The 24418-nt window shown below is 34.4% G+C and overlaps 1 protein-coding gene and 1 long non-coding RNA gene across 4 annotated transcripts; both read left to right on the top strand.

Moving 5' to 3' along the window:
• The first annotated feature begins 410 nt into the window (after positions 1–410).
• Positions 411–8160, top strand: LOC126625101 (uncharacterized). Of its 3 annotated transcripts, XR_007624321.1 has the most exons (13): positions 411–760; positions 841–927; positions 1000–1077; positions 1225–1261; positions 1449–1708; positions 2393–2462; positions 2973–3050; positions 3377–3465; positions 3693–6104; positions 6193–6310; positions 7008–7102; positions 7200–7268; positions 7369–8160. It is a non-coding gene; the product is annotated as an uncharacterized LOC126625101 (long non-coding RNA). The 3 variants fall into 3 exon arrangements; XR_007624323.1 differs by lacking the exon at positions 1000–1077; XR_007624322.1 differs by lacking the exon at positions 6193–6310 and having other exon boundaries at positions 841–1077; positions 3693–3756; positions 7369–8151.
• Positions 8161–18544: 10384 nt separating this feature from the next.
• On the top strand, positions 18545–21817 carry LOC126626033 (RING-H2 finger protein ATL20-like). The gene is made up of 2 exons (XM_050295193.1): positions 18545–19382; positions 20991–21817. The coding sequence occupies exons 1-2, from the start codon at positions 18614–18616 to the stop codon at positions 21455–21457; spliced, it is 1236 nt and encodes a 411-aa protein (XP_050151150.1). The 5' UTR covers positions 18545–18613; the 3' UTR covers positions 21458–21817.
• Positions 21818–24418: the final 2601 nt, after the last annotated feature.

The raw sequence follows: 24418 nt of genomic DNA, 5'->3' as shown, positions 1-24418 counted from the left end.
ATGTAAGTGACCAAATAAAAAATAGAAAAATTAAAAACCACATGTCATTGACTAAGTAATTAATTGACATAATTTAAAATATAATACCACAAAAAATTTGGAATATGTGCAAATTTGTTTCTTGTAAAAAGAATTCAAAACAAAACCATATATATAAATATTTTAGCATATTATTACAAAAACATAAGTGATATGATGGTTAAGGCGTTGAATTCGAGGGGTTCGAATCCCTCTATGGTGTATGCTCAAAATGGAGATTTTTTAGAAATTTTCAAGTATTTTTGAATTTCATATTGCGATATTAGATAATATCTGGTACAGTGAAATTACTACCTTGCCCCTGCTCTCCACGCGTCCGTGTGCTATACGAACTCTCGAGGTTTCGATTTCGTCCACGCATCGATCATCATCGTTGGATGCCCTCTTTTGACTATGTTTGCTTTACCTTTCGTTTTCCTTTTCTCTTTCGCAAATTTGCTCAGTTGTTTTCCGCTCTGTGTTTCTCTCACACTCTCAGACGTTTTCCACCTGCATCCTCCATCGGTTGAACTTTCGTTTTCGTTTTGCTTTGTGCTCTCTCGCTGTCAAACGATGTTCTCTTTTTGTGAGAATCGTCATCCCAAAACGTTGTTGTCTTTTTGTGAGAGGGTTGTATAGAAAAATTCCAAATATTTGTCTCTCTCTGAGTCTGGGATTTGGGTCTATTTGGAAGGCTTCTTCGCGTCTGTGAAGCTGAGGAGCAGCAGCTTGAGATTGTTGAGTTGAGTCCTGCGATAAAACAGGTTCATTTTTTACATTTGGTTCATAATGCAGTGGTACTGAGATTTGTCTGTGTTTCAGCGGTGCCAAAAACCGAGGGGCTTGCAGCTACAATTTCACTTTCGGACAGCGCATTGAAGTGCTTCAATAAGATGAGATCTGAACACGGTGAAGACTTATGCTTGAGATTGTTGTGTTGAGTCCCGTTGATTTTGAAATTTCTTTGTTATTCTCTTCCAGATCCTTTTTTGCATTTTTTTTTCCCAGAAAGAATCAAGGTCGGCCTTAACATTGCATATGAAACTCATAACATGCAAGGTATGTATGTCTCTCAGATTTGAGATCCTTTCTTTTGCTTCAGTTTTTTTTTTTTTATTGAATTTTCTTTTTATAATTTTGGGGGTTTTGTTTGTGTGCTCGAATGTTGTGTGTGGCTGTTTGATTTCGTTCTTTTTTTGCTTTCAGGAAACGCCGGTGTTCTTATTTTGGGGTTTTGCTGAAGGTATATAATTTGTTGAAATATTTAGTTTTTAATATATTAACAATTTTGCCGGGTCAGTTTTGTGTTAGTTTTGTTACTGACTGTTTTTTCTTTCTTTTTTTTTTTTTTTGCTTTCGATCTCCTTCTATTTGAGTGGTATACTGGTATACAATTTATTGTCCTAAATTCACAATCTTACACTTCACAGATTTCACCACTCAACATATTCTCAGGTAATCAGTTCGCAGTGGACTGTTTTAATCCTTTCAGTTTTTAGACTCTATAGTGTTAAATCCAGTGTTTTATTTTGATTCTACATTCATTTTGATTTTACTTTTGACTTTCATTCTACGTTCATTTTGATTGAGTTGTTTTGAGGATTTTGCGGGAGGACTCCCTTTGGAATTGCCGAATGCTGTTGGTTGTCGGGTGGATGCCTTGGAAGCAGAGCTAACTGCTACTAAAAAGGTATAGAAGCTTAGCTAGACCTTAATTATCATGTAAGTAAGTAAACAACTATAAAAGTAGCTTCATTATGGTCTGTAGTCATATGCCACACCTTTGCATGACTCTTATCTACCTTTGAAATTGAATTTGGGATTTGATTATTTCAATTAGTTTCTTTGGTTTATATTTCAAGGTCAGCCGGTTTTGTATTTAGCATCAATTAATTGCTTTTTTTCTTGGTGACTACCTAAATGTTTACACTTTTCAGTTTAACAGAAAATGATAAATTGAGACAAACTTGGAACCTAATAAATCAATATTAGCGCAAGCCCATAAACTTATTTCGTGACTATCACAATATTCTTTCAATACTCTACGTTTTGCTTACAATTTTGTTCTCTCTAGGACGTTAAAGTGCATTTTTTGTTTTTAAGTGTCGCTGCCAAATACCAACTGTTTGATTGTGTTTTCTAACCTCTTTTTTCTCAATAATGTTAATGTTTTGTGATACCATTTTTACATCTTTCAAACACAACGTTTAATACAATTTTCAAATCCAATCATTTCGAGCTCGGATTCAGCCAGCCTGTGGTAAGCCTTTATTTTTGGATTGCTTTCATTTGTTTATATGTGAATCAATAATTTTTTTGCAAATAATGAATGTCGCAATTGCTGATATTCTTTGTTTAAAAACTTGAACTGTAGATCTTTGCAAAATATCCATATATGGATCAGTGCCATGGACTCTTCTCAACCTATGGACCTCAAGATCTCAGTGAGTCTTCCATCATTTCTCCAACCTCACTATATATGGAACTATTACATTTGCAATCATATTAATTCCTTGAACACAATATTTATATTTCTCTATTACCTGCTAATTTTGGAATATATTATCGTTTCCTTGCTGGTACATGAAAATGAAAATATAAAAATACAACCGGTTTAAGAAGCTAATCTCTTTTAATGTTCTTGGTTGTCTACAATAATTTTTAGTTATGTGAACTAGAAACCATGTGTGATTTTTCTCTTATCACCCCTCTAGATAGTTTCGTGAATGAAAATAAGCACGTCTCTGTTTGTCTTTGAGTTTTACTCTAATTAAAAGTCGGAACAATGTCAAGACAAGCAGAAAATCTGTTTCTCTACAAAAGAGGCAGTTGTCACTGGTAATCTAGGGAAAATAATTCAGTCAAGATGAAAATAAAATGATTAAAGTAAATAATAAACCTTATATAATTTGTTTCTAATCTTCGAATAATTATTGTTGTGTAAATCCTGATAGCACAATTGGTGCGGCTCGAATGGATCTGTACCAGAGCCTCTTGTGCAGCAGTATGGTGGCTCTGCAGCTCACAACACTGTATGTTCTTATTTTATTCTTGGGTTAGAGCATGCATATATTATCAGTTGCTAGATGTCATGATCAATCCCTATATTATATGTGAAGTAAAAAAAGAAGGAACACTCTATAACTCTAATCCGATGTCCATTGAAAAGAAAACAAATCACATTGCAGACCAATGTGTTAAAATTGTGGTGAAATAAAAAGATGAATACAATGTTTCTAATAGAGATTACCCATGATAACAAAATGGTCAGGCGGAGTCATTTAATGGTTGTCAAGGTTGGGTGTTTGTCTTAGTGTGGTAGGTAGTCTTGTGCCAATTTTTTTATTTTACTGCTCAGGCAGAAATTACAAAGGAGCTTATTTGTTGGAGATTTGAAGAGTAAAACTTAGCGGCGCTGTACCGCTGGAAGTGGTAATTGCTAATCAGGTTTCCACTCTTTTTTCCACATACTTTGGTTCAAAAGCAATATCATTTGAATGAGGAAACATTAAGTTAGCATCTCAAGCGAACGGTATTTGCCACTTCCCTTTTAAATGAATTTTAAGATCAGCTCCGGTCTATGTTTGTTTAACAATGTTGTATCATTCATTATATAGTTTCACAAAGATCGTGCATAATTCTTGCTGAACTTGGTTTGGTTTACTTTTGTTTAGGGATAGAGTGAGCGAATCACAAGTCAACCAAGTCTTGAATGATGAATTGAGCCAGATCATTGAGGTCTCTTTGCCAAGTTAAATTTTCATTCTACTTTTTATTTGTAATGCTCAGTTCTTCACTCAAACATTGTTTATGAAGTGAATGAATTTGCATATGTTTGAATAAATTTCCAATCCCGCAGCAACGCGCGGGCACCGTTGCTAGTTAAGAACCTAAAACCCCTCAAATTTTTAGTGTCATTTCAATTTGGTTTTAATTTTTTTAAACATTTCAAACAAGTATCTAACTTATTAAAAATGTCGTATCCGTTAAGTCCTAGTTAGATTTTTCAGCAAGTGTACAAGTGGCAACAATAGGTCTTACTTTTTAGCTTACATGAAAACTAAAATAACAATAAAAATATCTTTAGAAAAACATGAATATAAAAAAAAAAAATAAATTAACAAATGCATAGATAAAATGAAAACAAAAATGAAGATCGAAAAATATCAAACCCTGGCCACCTCCAAGTTTAACCTACAACCACCAAAACTCCATCCCAACCCTTTATATTCAAAACTCACTAACTGAGTATATCATTGCCAACATTAATATTAGTTGTCTTAGAATCTAAATTTCGAACATAAGTTATATAATTTGGAACCCAATTATCAAACGGGGTATTGAATTAAATCGAAAATGGACTCAAACTGAAATTACATCAGAAGAGCAATCTACTAACAAAGAAGAGGGTTACAAATTCATATAGGGTTTCAAGGATCTTGTTTCTACTCATGTGATTTGATTCGTCGATTCTCGACTCGTAAAGCTTTCAGTTTTCTTTGTGGGTGGTGAAGATGGTAACAACTGCATCATGGCAGTCCATACCATTTTAGCAACCTCCATGACTATTTTTTTGATGTTGGCGGCTTAAGTTGTAGGGTGAAGTTGGTGATAGTGCGTTGGGTTTAAAGGTTAATAGAATGATGGGGGAGGTGATGACCGTTAGTTGATGGAGACCATGCTTTGATGACCTTCTATTGATTTTAGAGACAAAGTTATAGTTAATTTAACAAAAATTTAACTAAGGCATAAGGGATGTGACATTTACTATAGGTTGAGTACTTGTTTGTAATGTTTAAAAAAGTTGAAACCAATTAGAATAATACTAAAAGATTAGAGGGTATTAAGTTTTTATCCTTGAAAATTAAAATAAAAAAAATAGTGTTCAGAAGGTCATTGCAGAAATCACTCTTATTTTCTTCTTTATAAAAGATTAAAAAAAACAATAACATAACTTTTCTTGAAAATTCGTCACACCTGAAATGGTATGCTAAGAATTAATTCCACATAGATGGGAGGATGGACCTTGCATGTACTTACAAGTAAGTTGGGCTATTCCCCATATTGCCAATTAGTTTTACAATGAAACCTTAGCTTCTTCATTGAGATCAAACCCCATTTCATCTTTTTCCCTTTCAATCCAGAAATACACACTCATCTTCCTCTCTCACCCACCGCAATTGAATCAAAAGTGCTTTTACAGATTCAATTATACGTCTAAACTCCTGATACATTTGATGTAGCCAAAAAACTCTTTGATGTAGCCAAAAAACTCCACCTCCCTTTATAATTTAAATTTCCTCCACCTACAAACCAAACAATCAATTCAACTACAAACTTTCAGGAAAATATTTTCCCGGAAAATGGAATAATTTCAAAGCTAATGAATGAACGTATTCAAATGGATAGCAAACGAAAGCGTTATTTGAAAACTTGAATTCTTATTTTATGTTTATGTTTTCAACACTACTAGAACTATGCTTATAGGACACCATTTTTTGCACACCATTTGCAATTGGTAGCCATAGATATAAAGCACTCACTCTTACTATTTTTTGGTGTCTTTACAGTGGGATGCCACTTATATGGGTGGCCTTCAACATTGAGACACCAATGATTGGTGGCTGTTAAATAGCTTAATTTCTTAAAAAAATAATTTCTTGTGCATTTGTAATTAAATGGGTCACCAATAGAATTTATCGGGCACCAATAAAACAAATAAAAAAACAATTGACCTCTCTCCCCTTCACAAAAGTCCAACTCCTCCCCTTCATTCTCTCTGCTCGTTTCCCCTTTCATTCTCTTTCTCCTCCCTCTCGTATCCTCTCTCTCCCTCTTCTCTTTCATGCGGCAGCGCCTCTGTCCTCCGGTCACCAATAACCATCAAATTATACCTCCAGAATCCTCTTCCCATCCTCTTTCCAACCCTTAAATTAGTTTCTACAAATTCGTAGTCGAATTTTTTGAATTTCATATCTAAGAAGCGGTGACCGCGGGTTTTCTGGCCAATTTTCGGCAAAGTCTGCCAAAATTGGACCTCAACCCAAGAGGTAAAAATGATCATCTCCTCGTGGCTGTTCCCTACTGTAAGTGATTTCTCAAAATAAAAACTTTTAGTTTTTGGATCGATTCTAGATTTCGAATTTTAATTCCATTTCTCTATGCATGTCGAAGATTGGGGACGAAGAAGGTTAACCAAGGTTGTTTCCAACCTGGGTCGAGAAGAATGGAAGCCTTGGAATGTTGTGGGTGAAACTAAGGTGAATAGGGTGATTTTCTCCTTAACCACAAGGTAACTGATATTACAGTTGTTTGTACCATACTTGACAAATCCCAAAACTACCGAGCACTAGTCAACGTTATACCGTCAAGGACCCAGAAGAGTTTCCCTCCAACCAGGAGGCCAATCACAGCACGACACGTGTCAACATCAGAAGCCAATCATAGCATGACACGTGTTAACATCAGAAGCCAATCACAACACGACACGTTTCAATGTCAGAACAAAGCTAGAAACTCTCTTCTATAAAAGGAGATCATTCTCCCACAATATTTTCTAATGTCATTTATACTAAATCATTCACTAGTACTCACAAAAGGAGAGCTTGAACTTATGTACTTGTGTAAACCCTTCACAATTAATGAGAACTCCTCTACTCCATAGACATAGCCAATATGAGTAAACCACGTACATCTTGTGTTTGCTTCCCTGTCTCTATCAATTTACATACTTATCCACACTAGTGGCCGGAGCAATCTAGCGAAGGTCACAAGCTTAACACTTTCTGTTGTACCCAAGTCCTCACTAATTTTGTGCATCAACAACAGTTAAAGTTGAACTCCCAATCTTGAATCTTTTAGATCAATAAGTTCTAGTTATTTTTTTTTATCTATAACAATATTGCTTATTGTGCATCGCTTAGAAATCTCCTTTTCTTCACACTATCATATTAACAGTTTTCACTAATTATTGGCATTTCTTTTTGCAGTTCCAATTTCAGTTGTTGCTTCTTTTAGAAAAATGAAAAGGCTCGTTTGAAACAATTTGTCAATAGCGACTGCATTGAGGGAGTCTTCCCTCCTTGTAATGTTCTAAGTTTGTTCTCTTTTATAGAATTAAGTGCAAGTTGAATGGCAAATATGCTAAAGATAAGCATAAATATTAAATCTCTTTCTTGTAGGTTGTGAGTTCGAATGGGAAGGTGTAACATATTCATCCTCTTCCATTAACTGAAAACAGGGATCCAAAGGTATCCTTTCGAACTTGATTTTAATTTTTTTAGTTTTTGTTCTTAATTTTTTGAAGTATTATTTTTCAGAAACTTCAAGCATCTAATTTGTGCATTATAGTGCACTATTTTGGTAGAGAACCTACCTGAGGATCACTAAGTGGAGAACCTTAAGAGTATACTTGGTGAAGCTGGAAAGTATGTTCTTTTCCTTCTTTTTCTCCCCATTCTATGACATTACTGTTCTCTTCAGTTTTGGTTATAGCATGGTTTTCAATCTTCTAGTTAAGAGTATACATATCAAGTTGTATTTCATACGATAAAAGTGTAACATCTGTGTCTTTCTATCTCAATCTCGCTCTCAATTGCTTTTAATTTTGGGCGATTATTCTATCCTTATTGTATAGCTTGTGAAGAAAAAAAAAACCTAAGCATGATAAAATTACTTAACAAATTTATCTTATTACTTAGTTTTCAGAGCCACCAAGTCTATCAATATTCACCAAGTCCATCTCTTCCTCTCTTTACCTTTTGTTTTATTTCTCAAGGAAGTTGATTGGGTTGAAAAAAAAGGAATAAAAAGAAATGAAAACAAATTGAAATTTGTTGGTGCTTGTGTTGATGTTGAATTTGTAATATATTAAGACCCCAAAATTAGATAAATGGTTCACTTTGACGTAAATTGATAACATCAAGCCACTAGTTCAAAACAGTGAGTCTTACCTTTAGAATGTTTTTGTGATGTCATAATTGATAACCATATCCACTGATCAAAAATTTATCTACTCGCAAGTATATCACTTGTGAAATATGTTGAGACTCATGAATTTATCTGCTGAAAAATTGATCTACTTGCCACATCAGTTTTTTGTGTGGAATGTTAGAGACTCATACTCGCAAGTATATGCTTTTTATGCAGGTTGTAGGAAACAATAAAATTGTAAAGGCATACTTTTGTGTGTATTTTAGTCATTTGATCCATGTGCTTATGTGTTTGCAAGTAGAGATAACAATTACTGAGGCTCAAGCATTACGAGGAGCATGTCACTCTTAAAAAACATGATTGGAGGTGTTCAAGAAAATGTGAAGTCTTTTAAGTGGCAATTTCCTTCAAATTTGGTGCCTGTTTCGTACTTTGATGGCTAGTTTCATATTTTTTAGTATAGCTCATTGGTTTTAGACCTTATTTTTTTGAATATGTGATTAGTTATAGAGGACTATAGCAAAACTGCAATTTTATGTAGCCTATTAACTATATATATATTTGGGTGCCCAGATTAATGGCCCTTTTTAAAAAAAAAAAAAAAATTACAATATGGCCACCAATGTATAAAAATTATATAATATTTCAAAGGTGTAACTATTCATTGTGCTACCATTATCTAATTGGTGGTGCTTGTAACAATAGAGTCCTCTACATAGGACATGTTCTCTAATTTAGTGGCTGCTTGGTGGCCATTGAGGTTTGCCACCAATAAGTGTAACCACAATTGACAATAGACACCAATGAAAATGGTGTCTTTTAACCAAATTTCTAGTGCAAATTCCATGAATATTCGTTTCACTGCTTATCTTGTTTCTTGTTTCTGCAGTATTCGTTGGGAGATGGGGTGGTGGTGGCTATAGGGTCGAAGGGAGAGGAAGAGGAGGGCGGTTCTCAGGGTTGAGTTTGTTGGGTTTTCTTATTTTTATTTTTGGTTATGTATAATTTATTTTCCTAGTTCTTTTAAAAAAATTAATATTGAAGCTAACTTTGGTTAGTTAGTGGGAGACATGACAAGCTACTAAGAGGGAGGTGAGCGTATACTAAAGTTAATGGTAGTGATAAAAAATGCTCCTTGCTAAACTTACAGCTGAGTTGATAACTTATATGTGACACTGAATTACATCAAAATTGCATGTTATAAAAAGAGTAATGTTAGATCAACTTTTCAGACTAAATTTGCAAATTGTGTAATGTGTAACAAATAGGAAATAAACATGTCGTTAATTAACTCTTAAGTGATAATCCAAATATCAACATGGTCATATGATTTATAAAATATGATTTAAATAGATGATTTCCCTAACATTACTCTTATAAAAATAGGGGTGTGATATTCACACACCCCATTTTACTTCTCACACACCCTTCTAATTTTCGGCAATTAGATTGGATGAATTGAAGAAAATCAACGGATAGAAATTAACAAGGGTGTGTGAGAAATAATTTGAGATGTGTGGATAGCACACCCCTAAAAATATTCCGGTTCTTAAAGCATTTATTGTGATTAATTGGAAGCAAATTGCTTTGATATTTCTTCATTCAGAGCCTGTACACTTACAGAAAACTACCACATTCTTATAGAAAATTATTGGACAAAATTACAGTACTTTTCACTCAGTATATTCGTAGATTTTCTTTAAGAAGAAGATTACGATGTTTCACTGATAAAACAACATTGAAAATAATATCATGAGAACTTGGCCCCAAAAAGATCCTTGCAAACTAGATCTAAAAATAATACAATCAAGTATCAATAATCGCAAAACAATAAGTATACCTCAAGCATTTGTCCGATCTCATCTAAAACTACACGATTACATATAGATCAATAAAATTATTAAAATTCATGTTATATAGAGATCATGTGAGAACAAAATCTCAAATCATAAATTAGCATAAGGAATACAATGCCCATAGGTTGATCTAATACTACATGCACTAATTCTTATCCAATATTTCTAATAGCAACAGATGTGACATATAACATATTAGTTGATGAAGATGCTTCAAATTTAAACAAATAAAATGATGTCACATGATCAGTTGTGGAGTTTCAAAGGTTAAAACATGAGTTGGTGCCCCAAGATTTTTACATGATGAAGATATTCTTGCAATTTCAGTCTTTTCAGGTCTCTCAAGAATTGCGAAGTTTAGCATAGTGGTAGGCGTGGGAATCCTAAGTTTTTGGTGTCTCATTTGTTTTTGTGACTTTATGAATAATACTCGTGCCACACCTCATCCCAGATTCGTCGACCTCCCCACACCTTGTCTTTGCTGCCTTCGGGAGTCGGATGGCTTTGCAAAGTGCATCAAACAGAATCATGTACCGATCCTCGTTGATGTGTGAGCTTTTCCATGTCTTGCCGAACAAAATCGCCATCAGAGGGCTACTCTACTTTGCAGCGATGGATCTGATGTCTTGGAAGAATGACTGGGTTCTTCAGGCGAAGGCTGCAATGGTATGGTGTTTTGGGAAGAACAGGCTACGGGTGTAGCTGCCATTTAGGCTTGCTTCTGCAATTGAGGGAGCCGGTGGACCGTGGAGGGAGGGAGGGAGAGAGAGAGTCAATGGCTGTCTGTGGGAGTGATGTTATCAAGAAACAAAATAAGAAAAAGAAAGGTTAGTGACAGACACAGAAAGAATAAAAAACAGAAAAGGTGGGGAAGAAAGATGGTTGTTGGGTAGAGGGACGGTTGGTTGATTAAATAAAATTATATATATATATATATATATATATATATATATATATATAGGGTTGTGATATGGAAGATTAAATAGTAGGATATCAATTAATTATTAAAAAATAGGAAGGGGTGTGAGAGAAAAGTAGTTAAGGGTGTGTGAAAATCACAACCCTATATATATATGGATAAAAAACTGTTTGTAAATTTTGGAACAATCTCATACATCTGTTAGTCAAACTGTTACATCTGCCGTTAATTATGACGTGGCGTCCATGTGGACAATGACTGGACGCCACGTGTCATCCACGTTTTCTTCTTCTTCTTCTTCTTCTTCTTCTTCTTCTTCTTCTTCTTCTTCTTCTTCTTCTTCTTCTTCCTCCGACTGCAACTTTTCTTTTTTTTTTCTTCTTCTTTCTCCTTCTTCTTCTTCCTCCGAATTTGGGGAAGATGAGGGTTTATTTATTTATTAATATATATATTTTTTATTTATTTATTTTTAATTTCCACGTAGATGACACGTGGCACCCAATCATTGTCCACATGAGTGCCACGTCACAGTTAACGGGAGACTTAACAGTTTGACTAACGGATGTATGAGACTGTCCCAAAATTTACACTTTAGGTATGACTCTGAGACGAAAAAAACTTGATGTACTGAATGTTGAAAACCATGAAACATGAACGTAGTAAACAATTTTTTACACATATATATATATATATGTATATATGTATATGTATATATCGGTGTTTTTAGTAGACTTGGCAGTTTTTGATACGACACGGTGACACGACACGAAAACGACACGAAAATAATGGGTTTCGGGTCAACACGATAACTTATCGGGTCACTATCGGGTGACCCGTCAAGAACCCGTTAATAACGGGTTCTTAACAGGTATACATGTGGGTAACACGTGGGTAACCTGATTCGACCCGTTAAGAAAAAAATTATTTTAATAATTTTAAAGTTTAATTACTAAAGGATTTATTATAAAATACAATAGTCATATTAATATATACAATATATTCTATATTAAATATACAGTTTTGTATTATCGTTCTATATAAATTATAAAAAAATTAAAAAAAAAGTTTTAGTCATTATTTATTTTTATTATGAGAGTTCCTTATTATCATTACTAGGATAAATTTTACATAACATATTCTTGTCCAAAATTAAAATATACTAGTATAGTATTTGTATATGCAAGAACTAAGAAGACACACATACAAGTATGAAAAATGTGAAAGAATATATAAACACTTGTGATTTATCATTATTCCTCTACGAATAGATAATTGTTACACTTATATTATCGTTTAGATTTTTAAAATCCTTCAAACCCTCATGAATAATGTTTTTTATTTGAGGGCAAAATTAATAAAATTAATAATAATTATTGTAGAAGTGTAAAAAATGTAAAAATATATATATACAATCACTCATATATAAAAAAATGTAAATGCCTTAAATTAAAGATCAAATTTATTCATTACATTCTTATAGGGTCGAAGAGTGTATATGTACAAAATCATCAAAATCGAAGCTAAAATAACCGTTAAATTGTAATTTTTCGTTTATAACCGTCGAAAACTTTTGTTCCGTTACGTAATCTCTGAATGTTTGTTTTTTACGATTTTTTAAGTTTGCAATCTCGGAATGTGGACAAATAAGTTTGACGGTTGGATCGTTGAAAAAAGTTTCGTAGAATGCATATTGCGTCAAAACGGTATATTAAACAAACACTTAGAGTTAATATTATACTTCTATTAAGTATAAAATAAGTTTTTGTGGTATCCACTAGTGTAAATACTTTAAATTAAAGATCAAATTTATTCATTACATTCTTATAGGGTCGAGGAGTGTATCTGTAAAAAATCATCAAAATCAGAGCTAAAATAACCGTTAAATTGTGATTTTTCGTTTATAATCGTCGAAAACTTTTGTTCCATTACGTAATCTCTGAATGTTTGTTTTTTACGATTTTTTACATATGCGATCTTGGAATGTGTACAAATAAGTTTGACAGTTGGATCGTTGAAATTGTTTTTGTAGAATCCATATTGCGTCAAAACGATAGATTAAACAAACACTTGAAGTTAATATTATACTTTTATTAAGTATAAAATAAGTTTTTGTGGTATCCACTAGTGTAAATACTTTAAATTAAAGATCAAATTTATTCATTACATTCTTATAGGGTCGAGGAGTGTATCTGTAAAAAATCATCAAAATCGGAGATAAAATAACCGTTAAATTGTGATTTTTCGTTTATAATCGTCGAAAACTTTTGTTCCATTACGTAATCTCTGAATGTTTGTTTTTTATGATTTTTTACGTATGCGATCTCGGAATGTGTGCAAATAAGTTTGACGGTTGGATCATTGAAAAAAGTTTTGTAGAATGCATATTGCGTCAAAACAGTAGATTAAACAAACATTTAGAGTTAATATTATACTTCTATTAAGTATAAAATAAGTTTTTGTGGTATCCACTAGTGTAAATACTTTAAATTAAAGATCAAATTTATTCATTACATTCTTATAGGTCGAGGAGTCTATCTGTAAAAAATCATCAAAATCGGAGATAAAATAACCGTTAAATTGTGATTTTTCGTTTATAACCGTCGAAAACTTTTGTTCCATTACGTAATCTCTGAATGTTTTTTTTACAATTTTTTACGTATGCGATCTCGGAATGTGTACAAATAAGTTTGACGGTTGGATCGTTGAAAAAAGTTTTGTAGAATGCATATTGCGTCAAAACGGTAGATTAAACAAACACTTAGAGTTAATATTATACTTCTATTAAGTATAAAATAAGTTTTTGTAGTATCCACTAGTGTAAATACTTTAAATTAAAGATCAAATTTATTCATTACATTCTTATAGGGTCGAGGAGTGTATCTGTAAAAAATCATCAAACTCGGAGATAAAATAACCGTTAAATTGTGATTTTTCGTTTATAACCGTCGAAAAGTTTTGTTCCATTACGTAATCTCTGAATGTTTGTTTTTTATGATTTTTTACGTATGCGATCTCAGAATGTGTACAAATAAGTTTGATGGTTGGATCGTTGAAAAAAGTTTTTTAGAATGCATATTGCGTCAAAACAGTAGGTTAAACAAACACTTAGAGTTAATATTATACTTCTATTAAGTATAAAATAAGTTTTTGTGGTATCCACTAGTGTAAATACTTTAAATTAAAGATCAAATTTATTCATTACATTCTTATAGGGTCGAGAAGTGTATTTGTAAAAAATCATCAAAATCGGAGATAAAATAACCGTTAAATTGTGATTTTTCGTTTATAACCGTCGAAAACTTTTGTTCCATTACGTAATCTCTGAATGTTTGTTTTTTACGATTTTTTACGTATGCGATCTCGGAATATGTACAAATAAGTTTGACGGTTGGATCGTTGAAAAAAGTTTCGTAGAATGCATATTGCGTCAAAATGGTAGATTAAACAAACACTTAGAGTTAATATTATACTTCTATTAAGTATGAAATAAGTTTTTGTGGTATCCACTAGTGTAAATACTTTAAATTAAAGATCAAATTTATTCATTACATTCTTATAGGGTCGAGGAGTGTATTTGTAAAAAATCATCAAAATCGGAGCTAAAATAACCGTTAAATTGTGATTTTTCATTTATAACCGTCGAAAAGTTTTGTTCCATTACGTAATCTCTGAATGTTTTTTTTTTATGATTTTTTACGTATGCGATCTCGGAATGTGTACAAATAAGTTTGATGGTTGGATCGTTGAAATATTTTTTGTAGAATGCATATTGCGTCAAAACAGTAAATTAAACAAACACTTAGAGTTAATATTATACTTTTATTAAGTATAAAATAAGTTTTTGTGGTATCCACTAGTGTAAATACTTTAAATTAAAGATCAAATTTATTCATTACATTCTTATAGGTCGAGGAGTCTATCTGTAAAAAAGTATCAAAATCGGAGATAAAATAACCATTAAATTGTGATTTTTTGTTTATAACCGTCGAAAACTTTTGTTCCATTACGTAATCTCTGAATGTTTGTTTTTTACGATTTTTTACGTATGCGATCTCGAAATGTGTACAAATAAGTTTGACGGTTGGATCGTTGAAAAAAATTTCGTAGAATGCATATTGTGTCAAAACGGTAGATTAAACAAACACTTAGAGTTAATATTATACTTCTATTAAGTATAAAATAAGTTTTTGTGGTATTCACTATTGTAAATACTTTAAATTAAAGATCAAATTTATTCATTACATTCTTATAGGTCGAGGAGTCTATCTGTAAAAAAGTATCAAAATCAGAGATAAAATAACCATTAAATTGTCATTTTTCGTTTATAACCGTCGAAAACTTTTGTTTCGTTACGTAATATCTGAATGTTTTTTTTTACGATTTTTTACGTATGCAATCTTGGAATGTGTACAAATAAGTTTGACGGTTGGATCGTTGAAAAAAGTTTTTGGACCGCCAGCAATAGATAATTTTGTAGTAGTGAAACCTTAAATTTATTTAACCGTCGATTGTCATTTACGCTTTATTCTTCTTACTGAATTTCATTTTTAAAATTTTATTTTTTGAAAACATGATCATCTGGCGGATGTAAGAAGATGATATTACGTTTCGATATTTACGGTTAACTGAAATATGAGTCAATGTCATATAATTTGTAGAAACTTTATAAACATCAAGTAATATTTTCACTAACCGTAAAACTCTAAATATAATATCAACGAGCTAAACCGTTCATCTACCTGCACCCTCTAATAGATCATGTTTTCAAAAAAGAAAATCTAAAAAAACGAAATTTGATGAGAACAATGAAGCATAAATGTAAACAACAATCAACGGTTAAATTTTGATCTATGAATTATATGATTATAGTGGCGAATTTCGAAGTTAAGCTCTTCATGAAAGTTATAAAGCTTGTCATTACGAGTGTTTATATATATTTTTCTATATTTTTTTACACTTCTACATTAATTAAAAAACTATTAAAGACTTTAGGTAAGCGAAAATATACTTAAAACAAAATTGTGTTTTTATGTTTTGGATGTGATAATATGGAATGTATATACTTATTTAGTATTATGTTTTTCATTTGATTATTTATTGGTTTAAAATATATTTTCCTTAACGGGTAACGGGTCGGGTCATATTACCTGTTAATATTATCGGGTCGATTTCGGGTCGGGTCATTTTACCCGTTTATTTTAACGGGTGTTACACGACACGACCCGTTAAGATATCAGGTATGACACGAAAACGACACGAACACGGAAAACAGGACACGAATGCCAAGTCTAGTTTTTAGTAGTCATGTAAGCGACTTCAATATCTTATCCAACCAAACAATTAATATCAATTAACAAAAAATATTTGTGTTTTTTGTCAATGGTATGAATATTTTCTGTTTTATTATGCGGACTTTCAATGCCACAATTTTTGTTCTTCTCATTTTTTATTACTGACGCCCATTTCTGCGTACATGAAAAGGATTAATTAAGCCAGGTATTGGCCAAATCCGAATTGGATAACGCTGCATGCATATATAGGAATTACTATACTTGCAAACATAAATTTAATTAGAGGAGTTCATAAAAATTCTTGAAATCCATGTGTATTCAATCATGCAAAGGCATTCCTTAATGTCATCTAACAGCGCCATACATGCACAACGATGCCCTCCACTCTTCTCAGCTGCCAACGCCGTGTCCTACTCATGGAACTCACATAGCTAGAATGCCTCCATGCTACCGAAGCCTGGAGCCCTCGATCCCTGACCTTGTCAATTTCGTTGGATGCCCATGGCATGGATTCCACGGCCAAACTCCACGCCATGACGTCACCGCTTAGGTGTGTTAAAGTAGCCTTGTACGTGGCTTTAGCCTTGTACGTGGCTTACGCCTTTAGAGAAAAAAACATCAAGATATTTTAGAATCAAAACAAAAAGGTAAGACTATTGAAAATTAAACATAACTCGATCAATCACTCATGGGCGCCAGTTCGGGTTACTGTGCTTTTCTCAACATTATTTTTACTGTATTGTAAGAATAAACAGCTGTGAAAAAATACATATGTTTAGTAAACTATATTGCTAAAAGTACTTTTAGTAAGAAAAAGATAGGGATATGATTGTTAATATGAAAGTTTCATTAATTGGTATTATTCGTCTGTCTACAATGAAAAAAACGCTTTTTAAGAAGCATGTGTAGAGCTTCTTCTAATTTTTGCTGTTTTGGACTAATGATTGTGAAAAATAACACTTTTTTTTATTTTCATTTATCAAGCACAATTCAGTCCCCAACTTTTTTAAGGAGGTGCTTTCAAAAGTTTAACCAACCACAAACCAGCCGTAAATTGCTAGTTTTTTTTTTCTTACTAATATTAATCATTGCCATTAATTATTTGTTTAGGTATTAATAGTATTCAGTAAAAATGTTAATAGTGACCAATTGCATACCTCATTAATGAAATAAGTTGACTCTATCCTCCATATATGTGCAGTTTCAATCCCATGGGATTATTTAGAGCAATGGGTTTTTTCGCCCAAAACATTTGGGATGTGACATTATTATATTACAATATTACGTATTAGTTTCTCCAAAACCATCCAAAATACTCTAAAGTAGATTTGATCTTGTCAAATATGGTTTCTTGTTGTTAATAATCAATTTTTTGGAAGATCCAGGAATCCAGAAGGTCATGATTCCAGTCTTCTTTCTTAATCTGGAAGATTAAGAAGAAGTATTAGGTGTTGGTAAAGTGTAAACCTTTCCAAAACAAACCAAAGATTAGACTTTCCTCTCACTTCATGTCAGTTTGAAAGACATTCAATGCCTTCATAGACCCAACTTCTTTAGTTTTTCTTTTATATGAAATAATCAAACGCTTACTTCTTCCAAGCCATCCCAATACGTATACAGTCTGAACTCTGAAGCCAATGACATATTCCCCCGGTTTCCACCGGCGCCCACATGCACGTCCCCATGTCCAACTGCTTCCCGCTAAAATGTCAAAGGATTTAATTGTCTTGTCACATCCTTAGATATTTGGACTAGTCCACTTATTACACTAATTATGATCAAAATATGATTGAGTATCCATTTTACCTGACGAACCTCGAATATATTTAACAATAAATCTTATCTGGGATGTTTATTAGTAAAATAGTTCAGTTGAAAGATGAAATGAATATGTGTAAATATTACGGAGCTTTACCTAAAAAAATCAATCATGACATTGACCTTACCTGTTACATAGATAAATTTTGTGCATTTTTGAAATAAATAAAAAATTTTGGTCTCTCTCTAAGATATAGTCTTATATTAAATGTATGTGTAACTGTATAGATAGAAGTGACACAATCTATATTAATAATATATTAACAAATGTGTCGATTTTGTTTGTACGTATGGAAGTTATTTTCATACATCTATTTTTGCCTCATTTACCCTTGTTAATTTTTGATCTATTGATTTTCTTTAATTTATTCGACTCGAAAGTTGAAAATTAAGATAATGCTACCCTTGTACAAATATCATCACCTTTACCTATGTGTTCGTGTCAGTCTTTTACCCTTATTTTTAAGGGACAAGAATTGTCTGTCCTCTCACTTCCAGTGCCCTCCCGTCCCATCTTGTTTTGTGTGTTCACGGTTAAGCCACATAATATTTTATATTATTTTTTTATAGAGATAATAAGACACAAATGAATAGTAATATAAAATGTTGACGTGATTTAACCGTGACTACACAAACAGGAGGACAGTGGAACTGGGAGGGTAGAGAATCCTTGTCCATTTCTAAGACCCACGCGTATATAGCATTAGGCTAGCTATGAACCACCCTGTGCCTAACTAGCTAAAGCTTTCACCAAACAACTTCCAGCAGTACCATATCAAATGGCTACCGTACAACTCTTCTCATTATTCTTACTTTTCTTGATCTTCTTCGTCCATCTAACAAGGGTTTCTTCCATCTGCCCTACATCAAACTGCTCCGACGGACCGCCGGTTCGATTCCCTTTCCGGCTTCGGAACCGCCAACCCTCACGATGTGGGTACAATCCAAGTTTTGACCTCTCATGCAGCAACCAAACCCTGATCACAACACTCACCCTCCCAGCCGCTACCGACAACTTCATAGTTCAACTCATCGACTACGAGTTTCAAACGCTTTACATCAACGACCCCAACCGCTGCCTCCCCAAACGGTTCCTAGACGACGTCTTCAAGCTCCAAGGCACGCCGTTTCACATCGAAATTTTCAAGAACCTCACCTTCCTCAACTGCTCCTCTCAGACACGAGCAAGCCAAGCGACGTCGTTACCCGTCATGGCCACTAGTATTTCATGTCTCAGCACTGAAAATCACACGGTCTTTGCTGTTCCATCGAGGGCTTATGAAGAATGGCTTCAGTCAACGTCATCTTCGTCACCGTCACCGTCACCGTCACCGTCAGAGGCTTTGTGTCCGGTGATTTCGAGTGTTTTGGTTCCGAGTACAGCTGCTAATGAGATGCTGGATATGTCTGGGGATGTTAGGAGTGGTGTTGGGTTGACTTGGTCAACGCCTGATTGTCGTGATTGTGAGGCCCGTGGTGGAGATTGTGGGTTTAACAGAGATGCGGATCGGGTTGTGTGCTCGAATATTCCTGAGGCTAAGAGGGAAGGTAGGTCAACTTTCCAATGACTCCACTACATTGTACTATTTTATAGGTTACTTGCATATAATTAAGCTGCTACCCCTACTCTTGATTTTCATGGCTTATACTAATAAATCTTTAATCTTTAAACACATCTTCAAAATTATTAATAATACTCACTCTTGGTTATAATCTACAAGTTTGGGTGACTATAAGTACACAACATAAGTACGATATATATGTTTTTTAGAGTTTAAAATTTTTGATCTAGATCGTTGATCAAGTTTGGTTTTGTCGAACAATATAATTCAAATTGGCAGTAAGACAAATTTCCTTAATTTATTTTTATAAACTTAGCAATACGAAAGAAATTAGAATAAGAAAATTACACCTAGTTAGAGACATAAACTTTACATGTCAAAATAAAGAAAACTTTAAAAACGAAAGATACATAAAACTAATTAATTTGTCGTATGATCTTGTTAAAGTGGACAAATTTTTCATTATGACTAGAACATAAGTGGTACACCAGTGTTTTTATAGAAGTGGTGGAAAATTTTATTTTTTAAGTTATTAACTTTTTAACACATATCTCACAATTTGTATAGTGACACGTGGTGTACCACCTTATGTACTGGTCAAACTGAAGAATCTCTCGTTAAAGTGAGCCAAGACTAATTAAACTTAGTTGATTTATTGTAATTAGAGTTTCCTACAATTTTGTTACTATTTTTAACTTTCTAGACTACTTCGATCGGTGCTATATATGGGGCAAAATGTGCTGCCATTTGAACTCCATCCACCTTCATGTGAGATTACTCCACGTTTTCTGTGTTTAGAAATTTGTTGACTATTGTGACTTAGAATGCCAACATGCCCTGAGTTGAATGAACCTCGATCAAGAGAGAACGTACGACACAATGTCTAGTCAAGTACATAAATATTGAATAGCATGTGCTATTCACATATCTTATTTTACTTCTCACACATCCTTGATAATTTCTATCCGTTGATTTTCTTCAATTCATTCGATCAAACGACTGAAAATTAAAAAAAAATATAAAAAGTAAAATAGAATGTGTGGATATCACATTCCGTATTGAATAAGTCAATACTTGGGGAGGGGGCTTATTTCATGTCTTTCGGTCATTAACAAATCCACCGCGTGGCATTAGGTAATGGCACGTAGCATGGCGGCTTTAATTAAAGTGCCTACTTTGATTTTTGGATTATTAATTATTTCCATGCTTACCATCTTACAGATTCAAAATCTTTAACGTCATGATCATGTCCTCTCAAAGAAATTGTGTGTGTTGACTTGAATGCATTACATTTTTTACACTGTATAGATAAGCGAGTCACTTATACCATATAATGTGATTTATAAAACAAAACTTAAAAGAACGCCTGTACTTAGCAAAATATTCAAATTTATGTCATTTTCTTAACTTAATTATGTTGACAAATATATATATATATATATATATATATATATATATATGTCAAACTCCAAAGAAACAGATGTTCTGCCATCTAGTTATTAATGAAAGTTATCGATTAATATTGAGGTCCATTCCATTGAAAACGAAGTGAATATGAACTAACCAATTGCAATTCCATTGATTTCACTTTCAGCTCTTCCAAGAAGTGCAAAATATGGCATAATCGTAGGTGTGGGAATACCCGGACTCTTATGCATCATTGGACTCGCAAGTTATGTCTTCGGCAGGATAAAGGCTTGCAGACGTCGCCACCAACCAAGTGTGGACCTCTCTACCTTAGCTTCTCGGCAACCTGACTTCGTCACAGTAGGGCTTGATGGCCCAACCATTCAATCATACCCGAAGACATTTCTCGGGGATAGCAAGAGATTGCCCAAACCCAATGACAACACGTGCTCAATATGTCTAAGTGAGTACGAGGCCAAGGAAGCGTTGAGGACCATACCAGAGTGTAACCATTACTTCCATGCTAGTTGCATAGACGAATGGCTTAAAATGAATCCAACGTGCCCCGTTTGTCGAAATTCACCCGAGGGCTCATCTCTTGCTATCCCTTCTTCCTCAGTGTCTTCATCAACATTTTCTTTAGCATCACCATAGAATTTGATGATCTATACTTTTTTTTCTTGTATAATTTTGCCATAATTTAGGTATCGTTGTGATTTGAGTTGTATGTAATATGTTTGGGGTTGTGATGGAGGTGGTGATTTGTTATATCCTAAACGAGCGTGGTTTATTTGGTTTATTGTCATGACAATCCTAATGCATCGACAATTCTATATGCATTACAATCAATATGTACCCAATAAAATTCTATGTTGATGCACAAAACCGGAGGGGTCTTGGAACAACGTAAATCCGACCGTGAATCTGCAAGAATGTAAAGAACACAAGATGTATTGTGGTTCACCCCAATGTTTGGGCTACGTCCACACTGATGTTGATTGTATTTCTCTCTAACTGTATGTATGGATTACAAGGGTGAAGGGGAGTCCCCCCCCAGAGAAAGAGAGAGTTGGGGAGAGCTGTGCTCTGAATGTGAGAGTGAGGCCTCTGTATGTGAGGATGAGAGCTTGAGGTTTGTGAGGGTGAGGAGGCCCTTTTATAGAATAAGGGCTCCTTACTTATTATATATTTGCCCCTTCATTTATTACATAATTACATTTGAGTCCCCGAGTATTTATACGAGGTCTAAATACGGAGGCTCTAAGTATGGTACAAACAGTAGTCCCCCAAGTCTTCAGTCAAGACAGTCTTTTGGCTAGAAACTTGAAATTCAGTCTATGTGTGGGCCGAAGTAACTAGATGTCGTCTAAAACTGATACTCGATATGAGACGGTGCCCAATTTGAAATGATGCTCAACTAGAAGTAGCACATGTTGCTCGGCTGCTCGGCTTGTGGCTTATGTTGCCTTGGTTGGCTTGGCTTGTGGTGTTGAAGGTGAGGGAGTCCCTTTTATAAAATAAAGGCTCGCTTCTCAATACATGAATGATGGGCTAGAGTTGATGCTCTCTAATGATGGTGAGGGAGTCCCTTTTATAGGATAAGGGCTCGCTCCTCGATACATAAGTGATGGGTTAAGAGTGATGCTTGCGGCGATGCGGTTGCTCAGTTGGTGAAGATGCTCTCTAATGGAGGTGAGGGAGTCCTTTTTATAGAATAAGGGTTCATTTATCGATACATGAATAATGGGTGCTTTCTAATGAAAGTGAGGGAGTCCCTTTTATAAAATAAGGGCTCACTCCTCAGTACATAAATAATGGACTAAGTCCTTTAAGTATTTTTCATAAGGCCCAGTTGAGGCCTAATATATGGTACATAATGTAGTTCCCCAAGTCTTCAGTCAATAGAGTTTGTTGGCTAGAGACTTCAAATTCAATCTATGTATGGGCCGAAGTGGCGGTTGTTCGGATGCGGTCTTTGTATACCATGCACTGAAGCTTTGTAGGTGTAGCTTTGAAAGTGAAGCTTTGAAGCTGGAGCTTTTGTAAATGAAGCTTTTGAAGCTGGAGCTTTGTAAATGAAGCTTTCGAAGCTGATTGACATGAGTGATGCTCATGAATGTTTATGTTGATTGACATGAGTGATGCTTATGGATGTTGACATGAGTGATGTTCATGGATGTTGACATGAATGATGGTCATGAATGTTTATGTATGATTGACATGAGTGATACTCATGAATGTTTATGTATGATTGACATGAGTGATGCTCATGTATAATTTTGGAGTACTGGACGTACTTTTGATCATCTAGTTGGTGATAATAGCGGCAGGCTGCCAAATAATTTTGGAGTACTGAACGTACTTTTGATCACCTGGTTGGTGATAATAGCGGCAGGTTGCCGAATAATTTTGGAGTACTGGACGTACTTTTGATCACCTGGTTGGTGATAATAGCGGCAGGCTGCCGAATAATTTTTTGTAGTACTGGGCGTACTTTTGATCACCTGGCTGGTGATAATAGCGGCAGGCTGCCGAATAAATTTGGAGCCATAGGGCCTGGCTCTTTTGGGCATATAGGCCTTGGCCCTCCACATAACATTCCAGCCCATTATTTTGGGCTTGCCGTTTTTTTTTTATTACCCTCTGATGGGGTTTATACAGATATCTCCGAAAGATAAGAAAAATAAATCACATCATTCAAAAATAAATCCGACCCTTAGCTCAATGGGTCACGCCTATAATTCTCTTTTCTGCATGCCATTACCACCGCAATTATGTCTGCTTTTTTATCTTCTTTTGCTTTCTGTTTTTGCTTTTGTTTTTCTACTTTTCTTTTGTTTTTCTGCTTTGCTTTTGCTTTCCCATGTGCTCTCGCAGAGTAAAGCTTCCCCTTATTCCTTGCTTTTGCATGTGGGTGGTCGACAACGCACCATCTTTTTGGACAATGGAGTGGGTGGGCAGCCCTGCTTGCTCTCTACTTCCTGTCCATTATTCTTATATCTTTTTTTCTTTTTCTTTACCTCCAGACTTCTTTTTCCTTTTTCTTCACCAACAGATGGCTGTTTTCTTATATATATATATATATATATATTATATTGCAGCAACCTCGAGAGCATTAACAACATCAAAAGAGCATCAAAGTAAAGCTGCATGCGAACAACAACCATGCTTTTGTTCATACCCTTGTACATCGGCCTCTCTCGGCGCCCAAAAGGCACCATTTTCATCCTTCTGCTGGTCTTCCACCGTAGAAGCACCGTCTTGAACGCTGTCGCTAGTTCCGCCTACAACCGACGCTCTGAGCCGCAAACCGACTCTTCTGCACCGTCTTTTCCACAGGGCAGCAAAACCCAGTTGCCCAAGGCTGCATCATAATATTCCTTTTCAACAATCACATCTGGATTCTTGTAAGTATCACTACCAGAATCCTAGGACTGCAATCCACTCTCTGTTTCGGGAGATCTCACAACCTCGATATTTGTCTGGTACTTGATTGAAGGCTTTAATTGCCATCTACCTGAGGACACCTTATCGAGTGCACTGTCATGGGCCAACTTTAGAACAACATTTTGTCTAGACCAAAAAGATTGCACCGGCTCAGATATACCCGCCATC

This window comes from Malus sylvestris, chromosome 6 (assembly GCF_916048215.2).
Source record: "Malus sylvestris chromosome 6, drMalSylv7.2, whole genome shotgun sequence".
NCBI lineage: Eukaryota > Viridiplantae > Streptophyta > Magnoliopsida > Rosales > Rosaceae > Malus > Malus sylvestris.
Note: the sequence above shows the minus strand (reverse complement) of the source record. Positions and strands in the feature narration are given on the sequence as shown.

What these genes read in the sequence shown, in the direction of transcription:
- LOC126626033 (XM_050295193.1), top strand. Translation starts at nt 18,614, where the DNA reads ATGGCTACCGTACAACTCTTCTCATTATTCTTACTTTTCTTGATCTTC. An exon ending in TCCTGAGGCTAAGAGGGAAG is followed by an intron (nt 19,383 to 20,990) that starts GTAGGTCAACTT and finishes TTTCACTTTCAG; the next exon opens with CTCTTCCAAGAAGTGCAAAA.